The following is a 25,456-nucleotide window of genomic DNA, read 5'->3' as shown; positions in this document are numbered from 1 at the left end:
CTGCCCCCATGTGGACACAAGATGGCCACCACAAGATGGCCAGCAGGAGAGGGCAGTTGGGAGACACCTGGCCTGCAAGGGAGGGCAGTTGAGAGGGACCAAGCCTCCAAGGGAGGGCAGTTGGAGGTGATCATCCCTGCAGGAGAGGGCAGTTAGGGGTGACCAGGCCGGCAGAGGAGGGAAGTTGGGGGCAAACAGGCTGGCAGCAGAGTGGTTAGGGGGTGATCAGGCTGGCAGGCAGAAGTGGTTAGGGGCAATCAGGAAGGCAGGCAGGCAAGTAGTTGGGAGCCAGCAGTCCTGGATTGTGAGAGGGATGTCCGACTGCCCTCGAGGGGTCCCATATTGGAGAGGGTACAGGCTGGGCTGAGGGACAACCCCCCTCTGTGCACGAATTTCGTGCACCAGGCCGCTAGTATATATATATATAAAAAGTCAGTGACAGGAAAGCCATAATGACCGGAATGACTGGTTGCTATGATGCCCACTGTGGCCAGCAAACCGGGCCAATCAATCTGCAGCCCCTCCCCCCAGCCAGCCCCACTCCTGATTGATCCCCCACCCCCACCCCAATAGTGGGTGGGGCCGGCTGGCCAGCCTCCTGCAGCCCCTTCCCCTGGACTGCCCTGCACCCAATAGGCCCCCACCCCTATTGGCCCGCGGCCTCTCCCCCCAGCCAACTCCAACTCCAGTCAGCCCCCCTACTCCTATCAGGGGTAGGGCCAGTCGGCCAACCACCCATGGCCCCTCCCCCAGGCCTCTGGTCCCCGATCGGCCACCCCCATCCCATTTGGGGGCGGGGCTGGCTGGCCCACCACCCATAGCCCCTCCCCACAGCTGGCCCCACCCCCACTCAGCCCCCTCCACACCAGTCAGGGGTGGGGCTGGCCGGCCTACCTCCCACGGCCCCTCCTCTGGCCGCTGACCCTCAATTGGCCCCCACATCCCAATCAGGGCCCCTCCCCTTAAGCCAGCCCAGCCCTGATTGAACCCTGATCAGCCGGCCAACCTCCCACCATCTCCTCCTCCCAACAGGCCCGGCCCCATCCACCCCGATTGGGGCCGGGCTGGCTGGACCCCACCCGTGCACGTATTTGTGCACTGGGCCTCTAGTAGGATATATAAAGACAGATTGATACCTCTATATCAGAAAATTTTAACCTTTTTTATCTCAGGGAACACAAAACTAATTACTAAAATTCTTTGGCACACAAAATATATTTTGTCTTTTGCCAATATGACAGAAAGAAAAAAAGGTATTACTTTTATTCATTCACACCGGGTGTCTGTGTTGTATTGGCTGTTGTCATTTTTTTAAATTTGGCAGTCTAAGGGAAAAGAAGGCAGTGCTCCTGACTAAATAGGTATTGGCATGTTTTAAAAAATTCTTGGGGAACACTGGTTGAAATTCTCTGCGATAAATAGGAAGAAATACGTGAGAGAGATTTTAAGGAATCTCACTCAGTTATAGAGCCTAGCAAGTCCAAAATCTTCAGGATGGGCTGGCAGGTTGGAAACCCAGGGAAGAGCTGATGTGCAGTCAGTTCTGAAGATGATATGCTAACAGAATTTTCTCTTGCTCTTGCACTGGGGGTGGGGTGTGTGGGTGGGTGTTGTTTGTTAATGAGATCAGTCTTTTGTTCTATTCAGGCCTTCAACTGACTGAATGAGGTCCACCTACATTATGGAAGGCAAACTGCATCACTCAGAGTATACAGATTTAAATGTTAACCTCATCTAAAAACACCCTCACAGAAATACTCAGAATACTGTAGTGTTTTTTTTTTTTAAATGTGTTTTTAGTATCAGATGAGTGTCTTTTCTTAGTTGATGCCATCTTTTTTTTTTAAATATATTTTATTGATTTTTTACAGAGAGGAAGAGAGAGGGATAGAGAGTTAGAAACATCGATGAGAGAGAAACATCCATCAGCTGCCTCTTGCACACCCCCCACTGGGGATGTGCCCACAACCAAGGTACATGCCCTTGACCGGAATCGAACCTGGGACCCTTGAGTCCGCAGGCCGACGCTCTATCCACTGAGCCAAACCGGTTTCGGCAGAGTACTGTAGTGTTTGACCAAATATAAGGGTATCCTTGCCCAGCTGACTTGACACATACTAGTAAAAGTAACTAACCATCACAAATGGAATTTATATTCCACTAAAGTATCAAAATCGATTGTGTGGCATAATAATTATGTGTTGGGAAAACTGCTAGTGAGGAATGATGCCATTGGTACTAGAACTTTCTAGACAGGAATCTAAAATTTATTTTACTGAGGTTTTTCATGACCTACTTTATAATATTCATTGTGATAAACCCCAAAACAAGGCTCCAAAAGGCACAGTAATGGTTGTCTAGTTTTTTTAAGGAGACGTATGTAGAGTCTAGGTTGTAGCACACAATGTTCTATAAGATGAATTCATTTTAGATGCTTGTGATTTTCACTTCCCTATGGTTATTACATACACGTCTTTTCTCCTCTTTGCTAAAGGAGCAAACAGAATGTTGTCATTTGGTTCATTATAACAGTTGTGGATTATTCATCTTTTCTTTCTGATGTGTGCATGTGGGAGGGATAATATAAAGACAAGGTAATTTTCTACAATGATTTCTTAAGGTTTAAAGAACATTTTTGCATATGTTTGCTTTTGAAAAATATAATCTAGGACTTGATTAGCTTAATGCAAAGTGAAAAGTTTAGTCTTTGCATGAGCTAGTGATTGGTAAGTAATTCTATAAGTCTTTCATTCTTGAGAGAATTCTTAAAATATAAGACAGTCTTTAAAAAAGCTCAGTTCTTTTTTTATGTTAGAAGTAATTACAACTACTACAACATCAATACATGCAACTCAGTTGCTCCATCTATAACTGTTTATTCATTCCTCTATTCCAATTTATTTCAGTGTATATTATTTGTATATTCCTTTTTTATTTGTTGAGTTGTAAACTCCTTCAGGGCAAGACAATTCTGTTGAACTAGCATTAATTGGGTACCACTATGTATTTTGTACCGTGCCCTGGAACGTTTGGTCAGACAAGTAATAGTTAAATTTTAATAGAGTGTAATACATTATATGGTAGAGCTGATTATAAAATGTTGGGGAAACAGAGAGCTGGATTCAACTCAAAGTTGTAAGAGTCTTTCAAAATGTCACAAAGGGACTGACATTTCACCTGGGTTATGATGGGTAAATAGATGTTTTGCAGCGATACCTATTCTTCTCCTTCTACCTGCCTTTTCTTCAAACTTTGAATAATATCAACCATCTACCTTTTCACTTCCCAATGCTGATAGCCTTCAGCTGCTGGCAAAAGCAAACACACACACACACACACACACACACACACACACACACACACACACACTCTGAGTTAAAAAAAAAAAAATCACCCAATGTTATACAATGTTGCTATTACAAATTTAGGATCTCTGTCCTCAGCTAGTAATGCTTTTTCTTTCTTGTAGACTATATATTTTCTTCTTACTGCTTAGAATATGCTTTATTATCTTTTAAAATTCAGTTCAAATGTTACCTTATTTATGAAGATTTCCATGATCTTCACGGAGCTGTTGTATATAACCTCCATAGTAGTATCAGTCATCATTTATTAAAATATTTCTCTTAATAGACAGCTCTGTGAGGTTATGATTTGTGTCTTCTTTAGCTTATATCCCCAGTAGGGACTCAGTAAAAATACATTTTCCTTACGTGATCTTATCCATTCTCAGGTCTTTAGCCACTATAAATAGATTCTAACAGCTGGACACAATTACAGCATTGAGTATTGGGGAGGGGGATGATTTTGATGAGCAGGATCAGGGAATACTGGATTTTGAAAATATAGTGTACTTCACCCAGTTAATGTGAGGACCCAGGAATTATGGGAAGAACATTGAAGCATAGGAAGCAATGTATACAAAGTCATAGTGGTGGGGGAAAACCTAGTTCAGTTAGAAACTGAAAAGTTTGGTATGGCTAGCAAAAAAAACCGTACATTCAGGGAAGGTAATATCTGGAAAAGGGAGTAAGAGGTCAAATTATGAGAGACATGCCATGTGTCTTAGTCCACATGGGCTGCTATAACAAAATAGCCTAGATCGGATGGCACTTCTAACAGTTCTAGAGGCTGGGAAGTCCAAGATCAAGTTCAAGGTATCCGGTGAGGTATGTTTCCTGACTCCTGTCTTTTTGCTGGGACCTCACAAGGTACAAGAACTGAGTCATCTCTCTAGGATCTCTAGTTGTAAAGCCACTAATCCCACTCAGGAGGACTCTGCCCTTCTGACCTAATCACTTCCCAAAGGCCCCACTTCCTAATACCATCACATGGGGGCTAGATTTCAACGTAATGATTTGGGGGAGGAGGGTACAAACTCACTCTAGCACCTTTCTAAGGGAAACCACTGAAAGCAAATAAAAATCAGATTTGTATTTTTAAAAGACCTCTATGGTGGCAGATTTTAAGAAGGTTAGAGGATAGCTAATAAGAGAAACAGAGGACATCTTTTTCTTCAAGACAGGAGTTAAGGGTAGTTTATTTCATGGTTAAGTATGAAGGAGTAAAATATTTGCACTCTGATACCAGGAAAGGTTATCTGGTTTCAGCATCTCTTATTTCTTTTTTCAGATATTATCTTCCCTGAATATACCTTTTTTTTTTTTTTTTTTTTTGTATATAGAGAGAGTAGTAAATGTTTAGAATTTCTGGCTTAGGAAATGTAACAGGGAAATAACTAGAGTTAACTAAAACATTACTGAACAATGGAGAAGGTCTAGTTAAGATTGTAAAATGTGAACTTATCTTGTGGTGCTAGTTAACATATTTAACAACATAACATTTTAAAATTAGAGAACAGGAAGACATACATGGCTGGATTTATCCACTGTCAGGGATTGAGTGGCAAGGTGAAATAGATAGGGTTTTAGGAAAATTGCTGAAGTCATTGATCATTTTTCAGAGTATGTAGGGATGAAATGAATCATGGAGAGGGCTGATAGATTGGGAAGAAAGAAGTTGAAGGAATAGAGGTTTCAGTGAAGTTAAAAATGTTCAGTAATCTACACTAATAGAGAAATATGCAAATTGACTATCACTTCGCAACACCCACCAACCAATCAGGAGTGAATATGCAAATTAACCTCATCGTCTCCATGGAGACTGACAGCAGGGAGGAGGCAGCTCCTAGCATGGCCTGCTTGGCTGTCACCACGGCGACACGGGAGCAGGCAAGTGCAGCCTGCAGGCAGCACCCAGCACTGCCTGCTTGGCAGTTGCCATGGTGTGGAGCAGGCATGCCCCGCAGAGAGCAGAGAACCACGCGGAGCGGGCCTAAGCCGTCAGTAGGACATCCCCTGAGGGCTCCCAGATTGGAGAGGGTACAGGTCAGGCTGAGGGACACACACCCTCCCCCCCCCCCCCCCGCGTGCACAAATTTCGTGCACCGGGCCTCTAGTAGAGAAATAAAATACATGATAGAAGACTGTGCTCAGAAAGTAACTTCCAAATTTAAGCTTTCAACCATTGAGCAGTTCTACATAATAATGGGGCCCTAGTGTGATTGCGTGTTGAATTGTTAAAGTGCAGTAGAGGATTTGGTCATTTATTAAAGTCAAGGAATGTGAGGCCAAGTCATTAACCACTTCATGTAAATTCATAGTTGTTCAGGATGATAGCAAGAATTGTAGGAGAGAGAAAACCTGAGAGTAAGCTCCATTGAATTTGAGGGTTATTAGAATGCTAGTGATGAGAATGGGGCAAATAGAATGTCACCAAATGGTAGAGAAATTATTTTTGCATGAAGCCAGCTGACAAATGGCTTTAAAAAGACATTTTTCAGCTAAGAAAATAATAACTCAAGCTTCAAGCTCTCAGTCTTTGGGTAGAAGGCGAGGAAAAGAGAGCTGAATTCTGCTGAAGAGCAGCGAAAGGAGGAAGGTAGTGTTTTGGGAGTGTCTGGCACTAGTTTAGAAAGTTTAGAGATCCTCAAAACAAAACAAAACAAAATAATAACACAATAAACCCCACCCCCAAAAAAATAGTTTAGAAATCCAAAGGGCACAGGTAGGAGTGTTCAAAACTAGTTCTGAAGGAAAAATTCTGGTCTAGATCGTAAATTCTGTGAGATAGGAAAGTTCTTTAACTAACCATCTTGCAATTATTCTTGTTCTAGTTATATGGCTTGGAAGATTGTGATTTATCTTCTTACTAGTAGCCCTGTGCACAAATTCGTGCGCCAGTAGCCGTCTGCTGGGCCTGGCCGCTCTGTGCCCGCTGCCTAGAGGCTCTCCGTAGCCCAGAGGCCCATCTGCGGCCAGGCGCAGAACACTTGCCTCGTTGCCACGGCAGCAAAGCAAGCATTTCTCCAGGCCTCTCATGCTGCCTGCTCTCAGTGGCCACTCCCCCGGGACTGGGGGACTCTGGTGGGCCTGAGAGGACTGGGCACCGCCATCTTGTGGCTATGGGCGCCGCCATCTTTGTGTCAGAATTATGGTTAATTTGCATAGTACCCTTTTATTGGATAGGATTTATGATCTTTTCTCATCCTCTCTTCTTTAAGAGAGTGAATTCTTCTTTGACTAATATTATTTCCTCCTTTGTTCTCCTGAATTAGGCACTATTAACAGACCTCCTTCACACTTTTTCTCTTTATCGTTTAAGTGGAGCCACCTGTGAAACTCTGCTTTCTTTCCTATTTTAGGACATTTTGCCTTGACCTTTTCCCCCGCTGATTTTGTAGGATTTTCAATTTAATATTTGTCTTGGGCATTACACAGAGACCTAAGCAATTGCTGTAATGCCATTATATCTAGTAAATCCAGGGCCAATTTGAAAACCTTTCAGTACTCATTTTGGGTGCTATACATTACTATTCCCTACATTACTATTGCCCAGTCTGCAAAGGGCATTATTACATAAAGAGCACAAACATCTCCAAATCAGGGGTCAAGGTTATTTTGCCAGTTCTTTTAGATTTCTAGACCCAATTCCCGTGTAGGAGAAGCAGGTGTACCTCACACCACCACAAGCAATGCTCTGGACACTAGTTGGGTGTCCTACAATTCAACTCAATTCCCACACTGTCTATCTGAAGGTAGTATCAGATTCCACAGGCTAAGGGTTCAGCCCTACAAGACTGCTTTCTACCCCCACTTCTGATGCCATCACAAGCCCAGGCAACATGTTAACCTGTGCTTCTGACTGACCCTCTATAAATTAGTCTGGCGCTCTAGTAAGGTCGCATTGAGGTCATGTCATCTTCCTCTGAACTTGGGCTGAGAACCAGCTCTTTTCGAAACTGCCCACTGGAGGTCTGCTTCAGGAACTGTTGACTGCAAGGCCACCCGTAGAGAGGTGGCTGAAGGCAGTGTTGGTCTGGCCCCTGTCAGGACCCCAGGGCAGGCCCCACTCTAGCTGCTCGTGTCTAATTTCCTACCTAACACCTCTGTACATTATGTCTGTTGCGGGATTTTAAGAAAATATGTTTTTTTATTGATTTCAGAGAAAGGAAAGGAGAGCGAGCGATAAAAACTCAATGAGAGAGAATCATTGATCTGCTGCCTCCTGCACACCCCTATCAAGCCCGCAACCCTGGGCTGGGCATGTACCCTGACCATGGCCTCCACACCAGCCGAACTGTTGTGGGATTTTTATCAAGATATTCAAACTATACTGGTCTCCCTCACTAAACTATAAACTCTTTGAGAGCAAATATGTATCTGGCTAGCCATTTACCCAGAACTTATTAAGTATTTAATGCTGAGTCAGTGCATTAAATGAATCCAGTAACTTTCATGATTTAATGTGTGTTGATTTACTGATGGCTTTTCAATATAGTGTGTATTTTAAGAGCCATTATTTAGTTTAGTTACTATTTTATCAGATAATTAAATTCAACACATATGCTTACTCTACTCTTGGTAGATTATTGTGGCCTGAAGTCTGCTGCTCTTTTCAGTTTAGTGTTGATGGGTTTTGTTGTTATTGTTGTGGCTAACGTATATTGAGAAGAGCTGTTTGAAAATTTTATTTGATTCCCTCCTCTTTTCAGAATGAATCAGTGTAGTTGTAGTTCTAGACAAGATATTTTTAAATAAATTATCAGCTTTTTACCAACAGGTTCTTTAGTCATACTCTTGATGTCTTCACACAAATCCTCTCTAATAAAATGGTAATATGCAAATTAACCATCACTCCGCTACATAAACCACGCCCACCAGCCAATCAGGGCGAGTATGCAAATTAACCCCCTCCAAGATGGCTACAGCCACAGAGAGCAAGGTTTCCCAAGTAACAGAGCAAGCCAAGCTTTCCATAGCCGTTGCAGGCCTAAGCCTCCACTCAAGCTACAAAGTTTCAATTATAGAAGGTAAACAAATTCAAACAAATGGCGGCAGAATGGTGCTTGAGAGAGCAGGCCAGGGTTGCCGGCGGCAACAGGGGAAGCAAAGCTTTCCGCACACCCTGGCCGGGCTCACCCGCTTAAGGCTACAAAGTTTCAATTGTAGAAGGTGAATTAACTGCCACAGAAATGGCTGCCGCCCCGGAGGGAGCCCCAGGCTTGGCTCCGCTCCAGGCTAAAAAGTTTCAATTGTAGAAGGAAAATAAATTCCAGATACCAGGGCCTTCGCTTGGGTTGCCAGGGGGCGTGGCCAGCCTGCAAACCACCACAGGCCCCTCGCTCAGGCCGCCCCACACCCCAAGGGAACCCCCACCTGATCCAGGATGCCCTTCAGGGCAAACCAGCTGTCCCCCACCCATGCACCAGGCCTCTATCCTATCTAATAAAAGAGTACTATACAGATTGATCATCACTGCAACACACAATATAGCTGCCCCCATGTGGTCAAAGATTCTGCCCCCATGTGGACACAAGATGGCCACCACAAGATGGCCAGCAGAGGGCAGTTGGGAGGCACCCGGCCTGCAAGGGAGGGCAGTTGAGAGGGACCAGGCCTGCAAGGGAGGGCAGTTGGAGGTGATCAACCCTGCAGGAGAGGGCAGTTAGGGGTGACCAGGCCGGCAGAGGAGGGAAGTTGGGGGCAAACAGGCTGGCAGGGGAGCAGGTAAGCATCAACCAGGCTGGCAGCAGTGTGGTTAGGGGGTGATCAGGCTGGCAGAGGAGGGAAGTTGGGGGCAAACAGGCTGGCAGCGGAGTGGTTAGGGGGTGATAGGCTGGCAGGCAGAAGCGGTTAGGGGCAATCAGGAAGGCAGGCAGGCAAGCAGTTGGGAGCCAGCAGTCCTGGATTGTGAGAGGGATGTCCGACTGCCCGTTTAGGCCCGATCTGGTGGGATCGGGCCTAAACGGGCAGTCGGACATTCCTCAAGGGGTCCCATATTGGAGAGGGTACAGGCTGGGCTGAGGGACAGCCCCCCGCCGTGCACAAATTTCATGCACCGGGCTTCTAGTATAAAATAATCATTTTTGTCTCATGACTTATTTTGTAACAATTACTATTTCATCTGACAATCTTGTATATTACTTTTCTTGAAGTGCATTGGTTTGCTCTTTCCTCCATTTATTTCTTTAGTCTTCTAAATCCACACTTTTTAAAATATTGATTTTCCTCAAAATGTCTTATAGTCCACAACTCCTATGTCACAACCTATAACCTAGACATTTTTCCTAATAATTAAAAACCTCTACTAAAAGCTTACATAAATTATTCTTTATCACTTCAGCATTAAGTTCTCTCTCTTTTTTTTAACCTTTGGGAAATTAGCATCAAATTTGATTATTGGTTAATAATAATCTGTTTTTTGCTTCCCCATTCTCAGCCCTTTCTTGAGCTTCACTTGCCAACTTTGAATTTCAGCTCTCTAAGATTATACTTGAGAGGAAATTGAAATTTATATCCACAAACTTTCAAAACTTTTCAGGGTTACTTAAATCAACATGATTTTACTTGGATTTGCTTTCTCTTTCATTGAGTTTTTTAATAAAGCGAGTCACTACAGATCTTGATCAGTTCTTTGCTTCTTTTATACCCTGTATTTTTTTTTTTTAAGAGTTGCTGCTCTGCCCCTACCCACCTCCCTTGCTCTTTTTTCCTCTCCTCTTTGGGAAAGTTCTGAGATTTGAGTGAGATGACCCTCATCTTTACTCCCTAAGTCACAGAGTCCTTTCACTGAGATTCATTTAGGCCTAAACTAATCAATACATGGTGTGGCATTTATCTGGCCAAATTAATTAAGTCATATTGGTTTAATTGCTGTGAACCATGGGACTTTGTTTTGTTGCTTGCCTGTTAAGACCGGGAACTTATAGCCATTTTTCTACTATGATATGAAATAGTCTGATAATGCTAACACAATGGTGAGTTGAGGAGACTTCAGAAAAATGGAGCAGGAGCCCTAAAAAAATCATTCAGGAAGCTCACTCTATTTCTAGATTTTACAGTTATGTGAACTGAGAGCTAATAAATTTCCTAATTAGAGTATAGTATGATAGTATGTAGTAGTATGCCCTGATTTATACAGATTTGAAATAGATTTTCTTCTTATAAAATAATGTGAGCATATTGTATATAATTTGGAAAATAGAAAAATTATAATTTTTTTATTTTATAAAATTTGAATTATGCCATGTAAATATAGGTTCCTTTTTTATAGCATTTTTTTAGCATTTAACATGATAAACTTTTAAAATGGCATTTTAATGATTACATATGTTCTTTTGGATGGCTAGTCCACAGTAGTAGTCATCTATTGTTGGACATTTTTTAATTATATCTTAATATAAGATGATAGTATGAGCTATTTAACTGTTTCCTTTTGCCAGACTTATGGTAGTGCCCATTTTAAGTGACTCTTTACTCTTTTTCCTTGTATGTGTAACTTTTTGTTATTTCTTTTTGTTTTCCTGAAAAAAGTGGAGTAAATTTTGCATGCATCACATTGACTTGTTTACAAAGAGTGATATTTCCTTAAGTGGGTTCCTTGGATCACTCTTTTTTTTTTTCCCCCCAAATCCTCACCTGAATATATTTTTCGATTGATTTTTAGAGAGAGGGAAAGATAGAAATATCGATGTGAGAGAAACACATTGATTGGTTACCTCCTGCACCAGAGCCTGGGCTTGGGGTGGGTAGGAGCCTGCAACCGAAATATGTGCCCTCCATCGGAATCTAACCCAGGACCCTTTGGTCCACAGGCCGACGCTCTATCCACTGAGCCAAATCGGCTAGGGTGGATCATTCATTTTTTTAAGATGCTCCTTAGGAAATAATTTGTTTATTTCAGGAACAGTATATATTTCTGTAGGCTTTTGGTAAACATTAATAAATTAAGGTCTTCAAAAAATCCAATTGTGTATATGCCAGGTCTCTAGCTTTGTTTACTTCATATTTTCCACCAAGGTATTTCACAATAGGATGGACATGGGTCTTTTACTGAAAATGTTCCTTTACTCTGTTTTACTGTATTCTCATTTTCTTAGTATAAAGTGAGGAAATCCACATTTACTATAGGAACTATATTTTCAGTAATTATTTTGAACTTCTAGGTGAACAATTCTAGTTATATACTCTGCTTTTACCCTAGTCATTAACACAATTCTTCCTGGTGTTTATTTTCTCAGTAAATATCTTTCATTTGTTTTCTAACCATACAGATCTTAATTTTTTAGCAACTACTCTATGACCTAGTTAGTGGTTATTTTAAAGAAAATAGTCCAACTAACAGATCTCCTTGCTTATTCTAGTGATGATTTCCACACACATAACTTCTTTGACTCCCACAGTTTACATTATCCTAGAATTGAAATGACTGCAAGACTACCAAAATCACTTGTAATTTTCTAAAATGACTCTCACAACTTAATGTTTTAGTAAGACCTGTTTCTGAGAGTGAGTCACTGTGTAAAATGTGTCTTTGTTCTGCCCTCTTTTCTTTTCATAACTACATACATCCTTTTACTTCCTGTATCTCATGTTCCTTTTATTTGCTTAAAATCCTTATTGGGGAAAAAAGTGTCTCATCAGTGAAAGAAATATCATTTTATTTATTTCCCCCTGCCCCACTTTATATACTCACATTTTCTCCTAGAAACATTGCCTTCTCATTTGTCATGCCCTAATTTTAATCTTCTTATACTCAGCATATTCCTCTTCTGTGTTTTAAATATTTTAAACTCTTTTCACTTTCTTATCACTCAGTTGCCTCACTGTAGTTCTTATTCCTGCAAAATATGTTAAGTAAATTTTTTTTCACATAATAACTTGGCAAATCTGGTCAAGGTATTGTCATCACCATATGTCTTCTAAAATAACAGTTATGGTAGGGAAAGCAGTGAAATAGGAATCATGAAAACTGGATTCTTGTTCTTTTTCCAGTATAATCTTATTACAGAGCCTTATTTGTGATATGAAGAGAACATGACCTAGCATGCCTATCTCACTTGACCTGTTTTATTTTATTTTTTAAAAATATATTTTATTGATTTTTTACAGAGAGGAAGGGAGAGGAATAGAGTGCTAGAAACATCGATGAGAGAGAAACATCGATCAGCTGCCTCTTGCACACCTCCTACTGGGGATGTGCCCACAACCAAGGTACATGCCCTTGACCGGAATCAAACCTGGGACCTTTCAGTCCACAGCCCGACGCTCTATCCACTGAGCCAAACCAGTTAGGGCTCACTTGACCTGTTTTTAAAATAGAGAATATGTTTGAAAATGCTTTCAGAATTAAAAAAAAATGTTTTGATATAAATTTAAGATAATGTATCAGTCAAGTACCTTTAAATGAGCACACTGAGTCTGAATAGGAATTAGCTGAAGTGATAGGGCGTGTGTGATGTTTCAGAGAGGGAACACGTGCAGTAAGGAAGTAATAAATAAGGTGATTGATTTGGTATACTAGAAATAATTTAGGGTGGCTAGAGTGTAGATTGTCATGGAAGAGTATCAGGAGATAGGATTGGGAAATATTATGGATGTGCTTGAATACTGGAGCCCTGGCCATTGTTGCTCAATGGTTAGAGTATCAGCCCTTGAAACCAAGGGTCTCAGTTTTGATTCCTGGTCAAGAGCATGTACCTAGGTTTCGTGATCTGGGCTCATGCAGGAGGCAACTAGTCAATGTGTCTTCTCTCTCACATTTGTTTCTCTCCCTCCCTCCTTCCTATCCAACTCTCTCTGGAAAGCAACGGGAAAAATACCATCAGGTGAGGATTAACAAAAACAAACAAAGAAGTTATGGAGAATCATTTAAAGATTTAAATTAGGGAGTGACATAAAATTTGCATTTCCAGAAGTTTATTCTGGTATCTTCGAGGATCACAGATAGGAGCAGTGGGAGGAATGTGTGGCTGGAGTTAGGGAGACTCGTGAGGAGGCTGTTGCATTTAATGAAGGTCAGAATTAAGAACTTGATATAACATGAATGTATAAAGGAAAGGATAGATGCACAAGACGCTAGTGAGATGGAATCTGGAACTTACATTCTGATTGAATGTGGGTGGTAGAAAGGCATTTACTCAAAGAAAAATTTGCAGTCATTCTAGGGTGGGCTTCTGGCTTAGATGGATTCTCTGCCTTTCACTGAGATAGAGACTAGAATGATTTTAAAGAAAAAGAGGGTAAGTTTGATTTGAAGAATGTTAAATTTGAGGTATTTATGGTATATCCAAGTGCAAATGCTTTGTTTTCAGTTGGAAAAAGGAGAGAGGATTTGGGACTTGTCCGTGTTGTAGAAAATGAAGCTTTGAATTTGGATCATATTGCCTGAGCACAGGGCAAGGTCACTTGTTACACACTATTCTAAAAATTTACCCCTTGAGAAATGAGTAGTTCTTCAGAGACAAGGATACACATGCCTCCTTTTTTAGTCATATTCCTGGTCCTTGCAGTCAATCCAAATCTGCGTCTCCTCTTCAAAATCTGTTATAAGGATTCCCTGGATATGTAATATAAAGATACTAGTTCTTTAAGTAAGACTTAAAATTTTTTTTTTTACTTTGTGTTGTTTAATATTGTTTATACTGTTACAGATGTCCCCATTTTACACACCTCCCCTCACCACACTGTTGTCTGTGTCTGTGGATTATGCATATTTGTTCTTTGGCTAATCCCTTCACTTTCTATCATGCAGTTCCCCCCCACCCCCACCCTCGGACAGCTGTCAGTCTGTTCCATATATCCATGTCTGAGTCTGTTTTGTTTGTCAGTTTGTTTTGTTCATTAGATTTCACAAATAAGTGATATTATATGTTATTTGTCTTTCATGGACTGGATTACACTATTTCCCTTAGCATAATAACCTCTAGATTTGTCCATGCTGTTGCAAAAGGTAAGAGTTTTAATTTGCTAAATGCACGCATCACTCCCGAGAGGGGTTTTCCCCCTTTAATTTCTTTATTTGCACAGATCTTAAAAGGTATTTTTATTACTTTAAAAAAAGGTATTTTTTATTACTTGAAAAAATACTAACAATTTATCCAAATACATTTTTAATCCAAGAGAGTTATAGTAATAACAGTCATTATTTTTGTTTTTCTAACTTGGACTTTACTGTAAATTGGTTATCAAATGCTTTTTATTAATTTATTCTCATGAAGCCTATATGCTAACATACATCAAAAATTCAACTTATTGTAGTAGCATACCTGAAAAACCCATCTTGGTATTTAACTGTAAAGCCAATTCTTTATTGTATTTACTTGGCAGCTTTTTTGGGAACTTCAGCCTTTCTCAAGCTATATCTTAAATTATGAGTTATTCCCATTCCACTTGTTTCCTCTGTTCTACCAGGTGATTGACCTTGAGAAGTTCTGCAAGCGGTGCTTTACCTTCTCCCCATAATGCCATTTGTAGCCTAGCTTCTATTTTTTTTTTAAATATATATTTTATCGATTTTTTTTTTTTTTACAGAGAGGAAAGGAGAGGGATAGAGAGTTAGAAACATCGATGGGAGAGAAACAACGATCAGCTGCCTCCTGCACACCCCCCACTGGGGATGTGCCCACGACCAAGGTACATGCCCTTGACAGGAATCGAACCTGGGACCCTTGAGTCCGCAGGCCGACGCTCTACCCACTGAGCCAAACCAGTTAGGGCATAGCCTAGCTTCTTGATGTACTCTTCTTTAAAGTTTCAGTTGACCTGATTGCTCAGTCTTCTTTTCCCTTTTGTCAGTGGCAGTTTCATAACTAAGCTGCTTATTGCCACCAGGAGGCCAGGTGGAGTGTGGACACAGGACTACACGGACAGAATGAACACTTGCTGCACTACAAGGGCTGCTGTGAGGGATATGACTCCTGCAGTAGGACCTACAGATATTATTTTAGAGGAGCAATTGCCTATCATATATGGGTCCTTTAAAACTCAAGGACTGCCAGCACCTGTAATATGTAGGCATCCTCAAACATTTTTTACGACCGCATCTAAATGTGAAGGGGGAGAAAGATAGTGAATTGATTCCTGAAAGCATTTAAAAGACGTGTAGTTAAAATGTCTATAGTAGCCCTAACCAGTTTGGCTCAGTGGATGGAGCGTCGGCCTGCGGACTGAAGGGTCCCAGGTTCGATTCTGGTCAAGAGCATGTACCTTGGTTGCGGGCACATCCCCAGTAGGAGGTGAGCAGGAGGCAGCTGATCGGTGTTTCTCTCTCATCGATGTTTCTAACGCTCTATCCCTCTCCCTTCTTCTCTGTAAAAAATCATAAAATATATATTTTTTAAAATGTCTATAGTAGACTGGCAAAAATAATGAAAAGCCTACCTTTTTATAGGCCTCTTGAGCTCAGTACATGATTTTTTTTACAGGTACCCCTTCCTTTATTTAGACCTGCAAACACTAACTGCTGACTACTTCTTAATGCTCTTTTAAAATAATTTCAGGCTATTCACAGATATCTGAGAACATCGTTTAGTTTCACAAATCACTATGCATTTGAAATGCAGTGTAATGCCAGTGCAGACAGATATATGAAATGAGGCTGAAACTTTGTAATTTTTTATTGAACAGTGACATTTTAGTGATAAGCAGTATTTGGTCCTTGGTGTATTTATGCCACAGGAAAGAAGGGTAATTCCCAACTGTTGAATTTAAATTCTAAACCTATATAGAAATCCAGATGCTAGCAAATAAGTAGAATTCCTGTTAGATTTTTTAAAATTATAAATCAGATTTACATGAGAGAGGATTATATTTATTCCTTTTATTTCTCTGACAATAGCATAAAAAATACTATTCCCAAATTCTTGATTCATCTTAGTATACCTTTTCTTCCAATTCCTTGGATTATAATCTGTGAAAAGTCTGTCTCATCGGAGTACAAGAATTTTGTATTGTTTTCATTTTTCCTCTTTCCCCATAAGCTCTGATGTTAAGCCTTTATTTCAGTTATAGTCAAAGGGAGACACGCATGGGTGATTTGCAGTTAAGTGCTTGCCTCCTAGCACATAAATGCCTCGACTTCACATTTAATCATGATCCATGCCTTATGCCATACTCCTGCTCTTTTGTCCTAACACCAGCAGATGGTGGCACAAGACCCCTGGGGCAATCTAAGGTTGTACATCTTCTGGTCAGAAAAGGAAGGAGTTTACTATGGAAAATTGGGTTTTCTTTTTGGCTTCTTGCTTAAAAAAAAAAAAAAAATTAATGGAAATTTGGTGTGAGGTTTTCAGATGGTACCTTAAAAACTTATTTTAATCTATGAAACAAAACAAAAGCAAAAAGGCACATTATATTTTATAAATGGGCTTGCTAAAAAGACAACTGCTATGTTTATGTCCCCATCATGTGTACATGACATTTCGAATAATCTGAATTGTAAGAAATCTAGTAAGTGACAGCATACAAGAGGACGGGTTTCATCTATTTATGCTTAAGTTTTCTGTTGTAAAAAATAACACCAGTGGTTGCCAGGTGACATACATTTCAATTTGTTAGTTCAATAGGATCTGAAGTTGATGTTTATGCTCTGTGATTAGTATGATGGGTGACTTTTAGACAAGTTTACTTCATTTTTCTGGGCATCTGTTTTGTTGTGGGTTTTTTTTCAACTAATAAATAAGGTTGTTTTAAGTACTACATATATCGTTTGTAGTACATAAAATGTTAGAAATTAAAATAGTACTAGCTGTGTGAAAATGCACTATGCTTATGCTAGGAAAAGAAAATGCATGGATGGAGTTTCAACATTGCATAATCTTGGTTACTTGATCTGTAGTACCAATGTCATGGATAAACACATATAAATGAATTGCAAATTACTTTTTCAAAGATAATAAATACATGGAAGTATAATTATCTATATACTTTCCTATTGCTTTAGTCATTTGACAACTCGAGCGTCTCTTGATTTAAGAGAGTGTTATGGTTCTGTAACCCTGGGTAGTCAAGCAGTGCACAGCAAAGCGGTTCTTAACATTTTTACTAGATCGTGTGGTTAGAAATATATTTTACATACAGTAGGCATACACATACAGTTAATTACGCATGTGCATATATATAATTCAAAGTTTCACTAACAGTGTTTTTACCTTACTCTGGGCAAAATTTGTCCTATTCTTTTGCTGTTTTTGCTGATGTTGTTCATTCTGGTCTCTTTAAGAAATTGTTGGTCCTTGTTCACTAAATGCATTTCAGAGTTTCTAATGGATCGGGACCCACAGTTTGAAAAACACTGCACTAATCTGCACTTACTATAAAGAAATGCATTATTTTTGTAGAATTTCTCAAATTATTTTACTAAAACTATTTTTCCTACTCTATTGATCACATCAGCTACTAGTCTCTTAAGAAATCTTTAGAGTTCTCTCTTATTAGTGTGTATATCTAAAGTATGTAAAGGTAGAGGATCTATAGAAACAATTTTAAACTGAATGTTTTAATGAGCTTACCACTCTGTCTTTAAACATATGCCATGCCTCTTTTTTAAAAAATATATTTTTATTGATTTTAGAGACAGGAAGGAGAGGGAGAGTGAGAGATTGAGATATCAATGATGAGAGAGAATTATTGATTGGCTGCCTCCTGCACGCCCCCTACTGGGGATTGAGCCTGCAACCTGGGCATGTGCCCTTGACTGGAATTGAACCCAGGACACTTCAGTCCACAAGCCGACGCTCTACCCATTGAGCCAGACCAGATAGGGCTGCTATGCTTCTTCATTGTTCAGCATCAAATAGCAATTTTAAGTTTTATTTCCTTGAATTTTTCTTTATTTGCATCTTCATTCCAGGTGTTCTTGTTATCTTTTATTTTAATAGGTCATGCTTTTAATAACAGATACATGAAGTGACTTGGTTTCATTGAAAGGTTCTTTACATATATTTTATCAAAGATAGAAGTAGAGGTCTCTTGACATTGTATATCACTAAATCTGTTCACTACTTCTTTTCGTCATTAGTGGTGGTTTGAAGAGTTGAATGAAAAACATGGTAGTCATATAGAACTATAGTTTCCTCTATCTCTTCATATAAAATATGAGGTGATTTTTTTGCTCATTTAATTGCTATTTAAAAAATTTATGATAGCATATGGGAAACCATAAAATTTGTATATACAGGGTGAGGCAAAAGTAGGCAACTGTAAACCTACTTTTGCCCCACCATATATATATAGTGTCCAAAAAAAAAAATGTATACACACTGATAACTCACTTAATTTTCACTCCTTTTCAGGTTTAACTGATATGAAATAATGTGAAGTTAGACTAAGCTTTGAACAAAGAAAATTTATCCTAAAGTGCCACTAGACTTTTTTTTTTTAATGGAGATACATAACAGATAAAGTTTATGGTACAAAACCAGCAACAGTCGACAAATTTAGGATGCATAAAGACCAAGTGAAATGATTTTTGATGTTTGCAATTCCATTGCTTTGCATTATCAGCAGTGCTTGGACCAGAATGGTCATCAGTTTGAAAACAGGCATTTACACACACACAAAAAAAAATTATTCATTTCTGTAGATTCTTTTAAATCTTGAAAATGAACTATCTATAATAATAAAAGCATAATATGCAAATCGACTGAACAGCCAAACAGCAGAACAACTGTCCAGATGACCTTCCGGGCAAGGCTGAGGCAGCTGGGGCTGCGAGAGCCGGGGCAGCTGGGGCTGCAAGGGCCGAGGCAGCAAAGGCCTACTTTTGCACGAATTTCGTGCATTGGGCCTCTAGTATGTTAATAAACACTGATTTTATAATCATTCCAAGTGTGTAAATATATGTAAAAATAATACACTGTTACAGAATTCAAAAGGGAAGTAGAAAAAAGACATTCCTACTCTGAACAGACAGGCTTGGAACTGACATTGAAAAGTAAGTTTAGTATACAAATGGTATATTCAGAAAGAATTCCTTTATAATCTGACTGTAGATAGACAAAAGATTGCATTATAAAGTGTTTTGTACAAAAACTCAAAAGCATGTTGTGGAAATGAAGGTAATCCTATATAATAAAAGGCTAATATGCAAATTGTCCCCTTGGGAACTTGACCGCCCGGGAATTTGATCACCCGCTATGATGTGCGCTGACCACCAGGGGTCATCATGGAACAAAGGAAGGCCCCAGCTGGCAGCCGGGGAAAGGAAGGCCCAGATCGGCCCTGACCGCCGCAAAGCCTAGGGACCCTACCCATGCATGAATTTCATGCACCGGGCCTCTAGTTTTATATAAATTGCATACATTTGAGTGTTTACTGAACAAATTTTTATTTGGATGGTGAGCATTCTTGAAGAATGTATTGTATATAAAATTGTCAGGTTATTGTTGAAGATTATTATTGAAGCTCTTTGTATATATCTCTTTCAGATATGGAAACAAGTGAAAAAATCCAAGGAAGTGGAATACTTCAATTGTTTGCAAATCTGTTGATTCCACAGTCTTCCTGCACAGCCAAAGTAGCTAACATCATAGCTGAAGTAGCCAAAAATGGTGAGGTTTTCCTCAAGAACTTTTCTGCTGGGAACATCTTCAGTTTTACACCTTAATTGTCAGTATGTTTTATTAATTTATGTTTTAATTTTGTAGATTAGACATTTTTCATTTTTTTATATTTCTCTTTTCTTTGCCTTTTTCATGTAATTGTTTAAAATGACTATACTTATAGTCATTTTATTTATACATTTCGCATCTGCTATTCCCTTCTTTTAGAGTAGAATTAAAGGAAAACACTGCTAGTCCTTGCTGTACCTATATCATTTATTACTTTGGTTATAGGATTCTTAAACTTGCCACTGAGTCATTTATCTTTATTGTCACAGAGAGCTTAGTTTATTCTTTTAAATGTATATATTGTTTGTGTTGTACCCAGGTTTGAACTATTTATTTTTAGTCTGGTCTATCCTCCTGACATTGGCACTTGACAGCAACAGAGCAGTTGGAATATATGTTCTGTTTTCTGCATTCACCTTCATGGAAAACATTTATTTTTTTAATTTCCATTTAAGAATACTCTGGAAAAACAATAATGACAGCAAAGCTTAGATCATATAATAGCTAATACATCCCATTACATATAGTTTATATCTAATAAGAGATTCTTTGCAAGAATTTATTGTAGCATAAATATTTGCATATGATTTTTTAATTTGGTCAATTTGAGAAAACACTGACTTAAAGCAATTTTTAACATTAAGGGAGGGCCATACTAAATTTAATACCTTTAGTTTGTCTCATTATATGATTTGATATTATTTTAGGCATTTTATTTTAGTAAGTTGCACTTTTAAGAAAAAAAAAATTTAAATTCTGGCCTCATTTGTGTAATCACTATGGCAGGTGGCATTGTACAATACCAATATATGTTGTTTTTGGCCCAGTAAAACAACTTGTTCATAAATGTATTACCAAAAAGAAAATTACCATGAAATTTTTTTCATTTGTTTGGAGGTTCTCAAAATGTCTTTCAGGCTTCAGTAAGGTTTTTATATTTAAATCACAAGTAGCTATTGTAATTATATTATCACTATACTGTGCTTTGGATTCAGCTGGTCATAAACGTTCAGGTCTTGAAATATTTCATGTACTTCAAGCAGATTTGAACTGCTGTGAATTGGTAGTGATTACCTCAGGACAACAAAGAACTTCTGAAGCAGATTTAGTTTGAAAATAGATCCCCCTCAGAAATGGTTTGTTAATCTAGACCAGTGGTCGGCAAACTCATAGTCAACAGAGCCAAATATCAACAGTACAACGATTGAAATTTCTTTTGAGAGCCAAATTTTTTAAACTTAAACTTCTTCTAACGCCACTTCTTCAAAATAGACTCGCCCAGGCCATGGTATTTCATGGAAGAGCCACACTCAAGGGACCAAAGAGCCGCATGTGGCTCGCGAGCCGCAGTTTGCCGACCACAGATATAGACCAACCACTATCTGACTCTTAGATGCAAAGCAGCTTTATTTTTAGGATCAAGTAGTTGATTTTTAATCTCATTAGAATCACAATATAGATTTCCAGAAACTAGGGATGTAGATAGTAGGTACCACTTTGAGAGAGGATGACCATCACAGTCATTCTGTAATAGTATCTATATTTCTGTATGTAGATCAGTTTATTTTAAACATATTTCTGAAAAATTACTGGTATGTTTTCACATTTATCCATCTGAAGTAGGTAACTTCATGTTTTTAAAACTAGCTAATGAGGGCTTCACTCCTTGCTTTAAAAAGTAAATTGTTTGAAAAGCAAAAGGTTCTGGAAGAAGTTTACTTTCTCCAGGGACTGGTAGTGTTACTTTTACATTGACTGAAAAAGCTGAGGAATATACTAATTTTATCTTTTTATTCTTTTTTTAAAAATTGAGCTAATTGAAATATAACATTGTGTATATTTAAGGTATTCTTTTGCTTTTTCAAATTGGTTTCAGAGAGAGGAAGAGAGAGAGAGAGAGAAACATCAATGATGAGAGAGAATCATTGATTGATTGCCTCTTGTACACCCCTACTGGGAATTGAGCCCGCAACCCATGCATGACCAGAATTGAACCATGACCTCCTGTTTCATGTGTCGATAATCAACCACTGAGCCACACTGGCTGGGTTAAAGTATTGTTTATATGCTTTGGAATAAAAAATTCAGTTCAGAACAGTTTTACTTGATCCACAATTTTCCTATAATTATTTACCCTTTATCATTTCAAGAATACTGAATATCAATTATAGCATCAAAAATTTGAAAGATAGGTTGATATAGACAATTAGAACATAAAAGCAAAGAAAAATAGTAATTCATCAATGCTGCCATTACCTAAAGAATACCAACAACAAAACAAACAAGCAAAACAATAAGATATAACCACAGATTCCATTTATGAAATGAATGCAAATCAGACTGTTCCTAAATCTTTTATTTTTGTAGTCATGTAAATATGCCCCTATTGGAAACTAGGCATTGGGAGAGATGAAAAGAATAATGAAGATCTGCCTTTAATTTGATTAATTTGAGTTGGTGACAAAGTTATTTTAAGGTTTGAAATCTATAGATTCTAAAGTAACTATTCATTTAAGAGGTAGACAAGTAGACTGATGTGTCATCTTCTATAGTCATTGAAACCATGGAAGTACTATTATATAGTATAATTTTCAGTAGGTAATAGAATATCTCATAATACTGAGTTCGAAACAAAACATTGACAATATACTTAAAGGTTAGCTTTATAAGTAAGAAAATATTCTTAGTCTTTGAGTTTAAATTATAGAGGATTTTCAGTAATTTAGAGGTAAGTAAGAGATATGATAGAAATGCAATCCTTTATTTAGATAGAGAGGAATACCTCTAGACTTATAGCTATGTTAGGGGGAAAAGAAGCTGCTTCAGAGGTAACAGTTCACATAATAGCCCTATGTGATATGCTCTAAGAATTTGAAATGAAGGGAAGGAGGGACATTGTTTATGAGGGTACTTGTGGTACCATTTAAGGAGTTGACCCTCTCTGAAAGAGAGTGAAAGGATTAAGTAGGATAAATTATAGTTTGAAGAACTAGATCTTTATTGACTAGAACATTCAGTAAGTCGTGATATTCAAAAGGATGATTCTAATATTGGTTATTAGAGAACTTTCTTCAATTAGGTATCTTTATATCCTTAAATTTTGTATTAGTCCCTCATGAGACATTGTATAAAACTTTGTCTAATCATGACTCTGATTGTATCATTGGGAGTTGTTAAATTTAGAATGGTATATTGTAAAGCCAAGGGAAAATAATGTTTGAAGTATAAGAATATGTTTGAGGCTTTAGATCAAATGTATGGGTACAACAGCAGATGTGAGTGATCCATAAAATGAATTTTAATAAAGAGTAGGAATGAAGATAAGGAATAGATGGTTCTTTTGAGTCTTATCAATGGAAAAGGTATATTTATAACTAGAGGCCCGGTGCCTGAGATTCATGCTCTTGGGGGTGAGGAGGGTCCCTTAGCCCGGCCTGCTCCCTCTGGCAGCCTGGGAGCCCTTGGGGGATGTCTGACGATGGCTTAGCGCTGCCGCTGAGGCGGGAAAGGCTCCTGTCACCACCACGGCTCTCCCCCTGTAGGAGCGCACTGACCACCAGGGGCAGCTCCTGCATTGAGCATCTATCCCCTGGTGGTCATTGTGTTTCATGGCGACTGCTTGTTCTGCCATTCGGTCTATTTGCATATTAGCCTTTTATTATATAGAATTAGAGGCCCGGTGCACAAAATTCATGCACAGGGGGAGGGGGGAAGGGTTGTCCCTCTGCCCAGCCTGCATCCTCTCCAATCTGGGACCCCCTCGAGGGATGTTTAAACGGGCAGTTGGACATCCCTCTCACAATCCAGGACTGCTGGCTCCCAACCGTTCACCTGCCTGTCTGCCTGATTGCCCCTAACCGCTTCTGCCTGCCAGCCTGATCACCCCCTAACCACTCCCCTGCCAGCCTGATCAACGCCTATCTGCTCCCCTGCTGGCCTGATTACCCCTAACTTCCCTCCCCTGCAGGCCTGGCCCCCCACCCCGCCCCAACTGCCCTCCCTTGCAGGCCTGGTCCCTCCCAAATGCCCTCCCCTGCTGGCCTGATCATTCACAACTGCCCTCCCATGCTGGCCATCTTATGGCAGCCATCTTGTGTCCACATGGGTGCGGCCATCTTTGACCACATGGGGTGGCCATCTTGTGTGTTGGAGTGATGGTCAATTTACATATTACCTCTTTATTATATAAGATGATCACTTGAACCTTTTAAAAATATTGTATTTTGAATTTCTAGAGAACATAGAGTGAAAATTATGCAATTTGATGGCTTAGTTTGTAACTGTAATACAGTAGTCCTCACTTAGTGTCATTAATAGGTTCATGGAATTCTGGTGAAACAATGGATGACAAAACTGATTTTACCATAGGCTTATTTGATATAAACAAAAGTTAGATTTCTACTGCATCTCATCAGCATTATAACAAAATAGCATTAAACAGAACAAGCTGTTTGAGGACCTGCTGCACTTTCATTATCAGGCTCATGGAAAGACCATTACCAATGTTTCCACCATCACATGCTGCTTCTTAAGCACATACAATTATTATAAGAAAATGGTGATAAATTAGGTATAAAGTAAGTTCATTAAAAATCCTTTTGGTTTATGGCAGACTATCAGCAAAGGAAAATACGACTCCACTCATTTTTTGTGTACTTTTTTCATGAAGTATGTAGTAGAGTACCAATGGTAATTTTGAACAGAAATGTACTCTTCAAATAGTAAGCCACTTAAAACATTTTAATAGTATTTATTTTATTAGGGAACATAGTATGTAACTTGTGAATTTTTAGATTTTTAATTAAATATGTCTTTTATTTTCAGAGTTCATGCGAATTCCGTGTGTGGATGCTGGATTGATTTCACCACTGGTGCAGCTACTAAATAGCAAAGACCAGGAAGTGCTGCTTCAAACGGGCAGGGCTCTAGGAAACATATGTTATGATAGCCGTAAGTGTTGAAATATCAGTGATACACTTATAAACTTTTGTTTAAAGATTATGGTTTTCAGACTGATTTCCCTTTTAATGTTAGCATTGTCTTTTCTAGGCTAAGCCACTAACATGGGCCTGTATGACAGCTCTGCTCATTGTAAAACTGGTGGAAATTTGGGCCATACTAGTCTTAACTAAGAAATTATAGGAAATGATAGTGCTTTTCCTCTGCTATCACAAATTATATTTTCAGAGGAAAGTAAGTCCGTTTCTAAGAAATTGCGTCATTTAATTAAATATATATATATGTATCTTTTTAACTAGTTTTTATTAAAGTACTATCTCTGAATGAGAATGTTTATGAACACAGTTTTGTAAAGTTTTGAAGTCTGTCCAAATACATTTTTATTTCATTTTTTTAAAACATACTTTTATTGATTTCAGAGAGAAAGGGAGAGGGAGAGATAGAAACATCAATGTGAGAGAGAATCATTGATCGGGTGCCTCCTGCACGCCCCACACTGGGGATCAAGCCCACAACCTGGGCATGTGCCCTTGACTAGAATCAAAC

General features: G+C 39.0%; 1 protein-coding gene across 4 annotated transcripts in view; it reads left to right on the top strand.

Annotated features, from left to right (window-relative positions):
- Nucleotides 1-25,456, top strand: part of RAP1GDS1 (Rap1 GTPase-GDP dissociation stimulator 1) — a 124,801-nt gene that overhangs the window by 32,161 nt on the left and 67,184 nt on the right. For 3 of the 4 annotated variants that reach the window (XM_054727265.1, XM_054727259.1, XM_054727255.1), the window contains exons 3-4: nt 19,769-19,891; nt 24,776-24,901. In XM_054727265.1, the coding sequence (XP_054583240.1) occupies nt 19,769-19,891; nt 24,776-24,901 (249 nt within the window). Of the gene's footprint in view, nt 1-19,768; nt 19,950-24,775; nt 24,902-25,456 lie in introns of those variants that run through there. The other variant, XM_054727270.1, reaches the window with a different exon arrangement.

The sequence above is a fragment of the Eptesicus fuscus genome, chromosome 2, assembly GCF_027574615.1.
Source record: "Eptesicus fuscus isolate TK198812 chromosome 2, DD_ASM_mEF_20220401, whole genome shotgun sequence".
Lineage (NCBI taxonomy): Eukaryota > Metazoa > Chordata > Mammalia > Chiroptera > Vespertilionidae > Eptesicus > Eptesicus fuscus.
The sequence above is the reverse complement of the archived record's forward strand: the minus strand, read 5'-3'. Positions and strand labels throughout refer to the sequence as shown.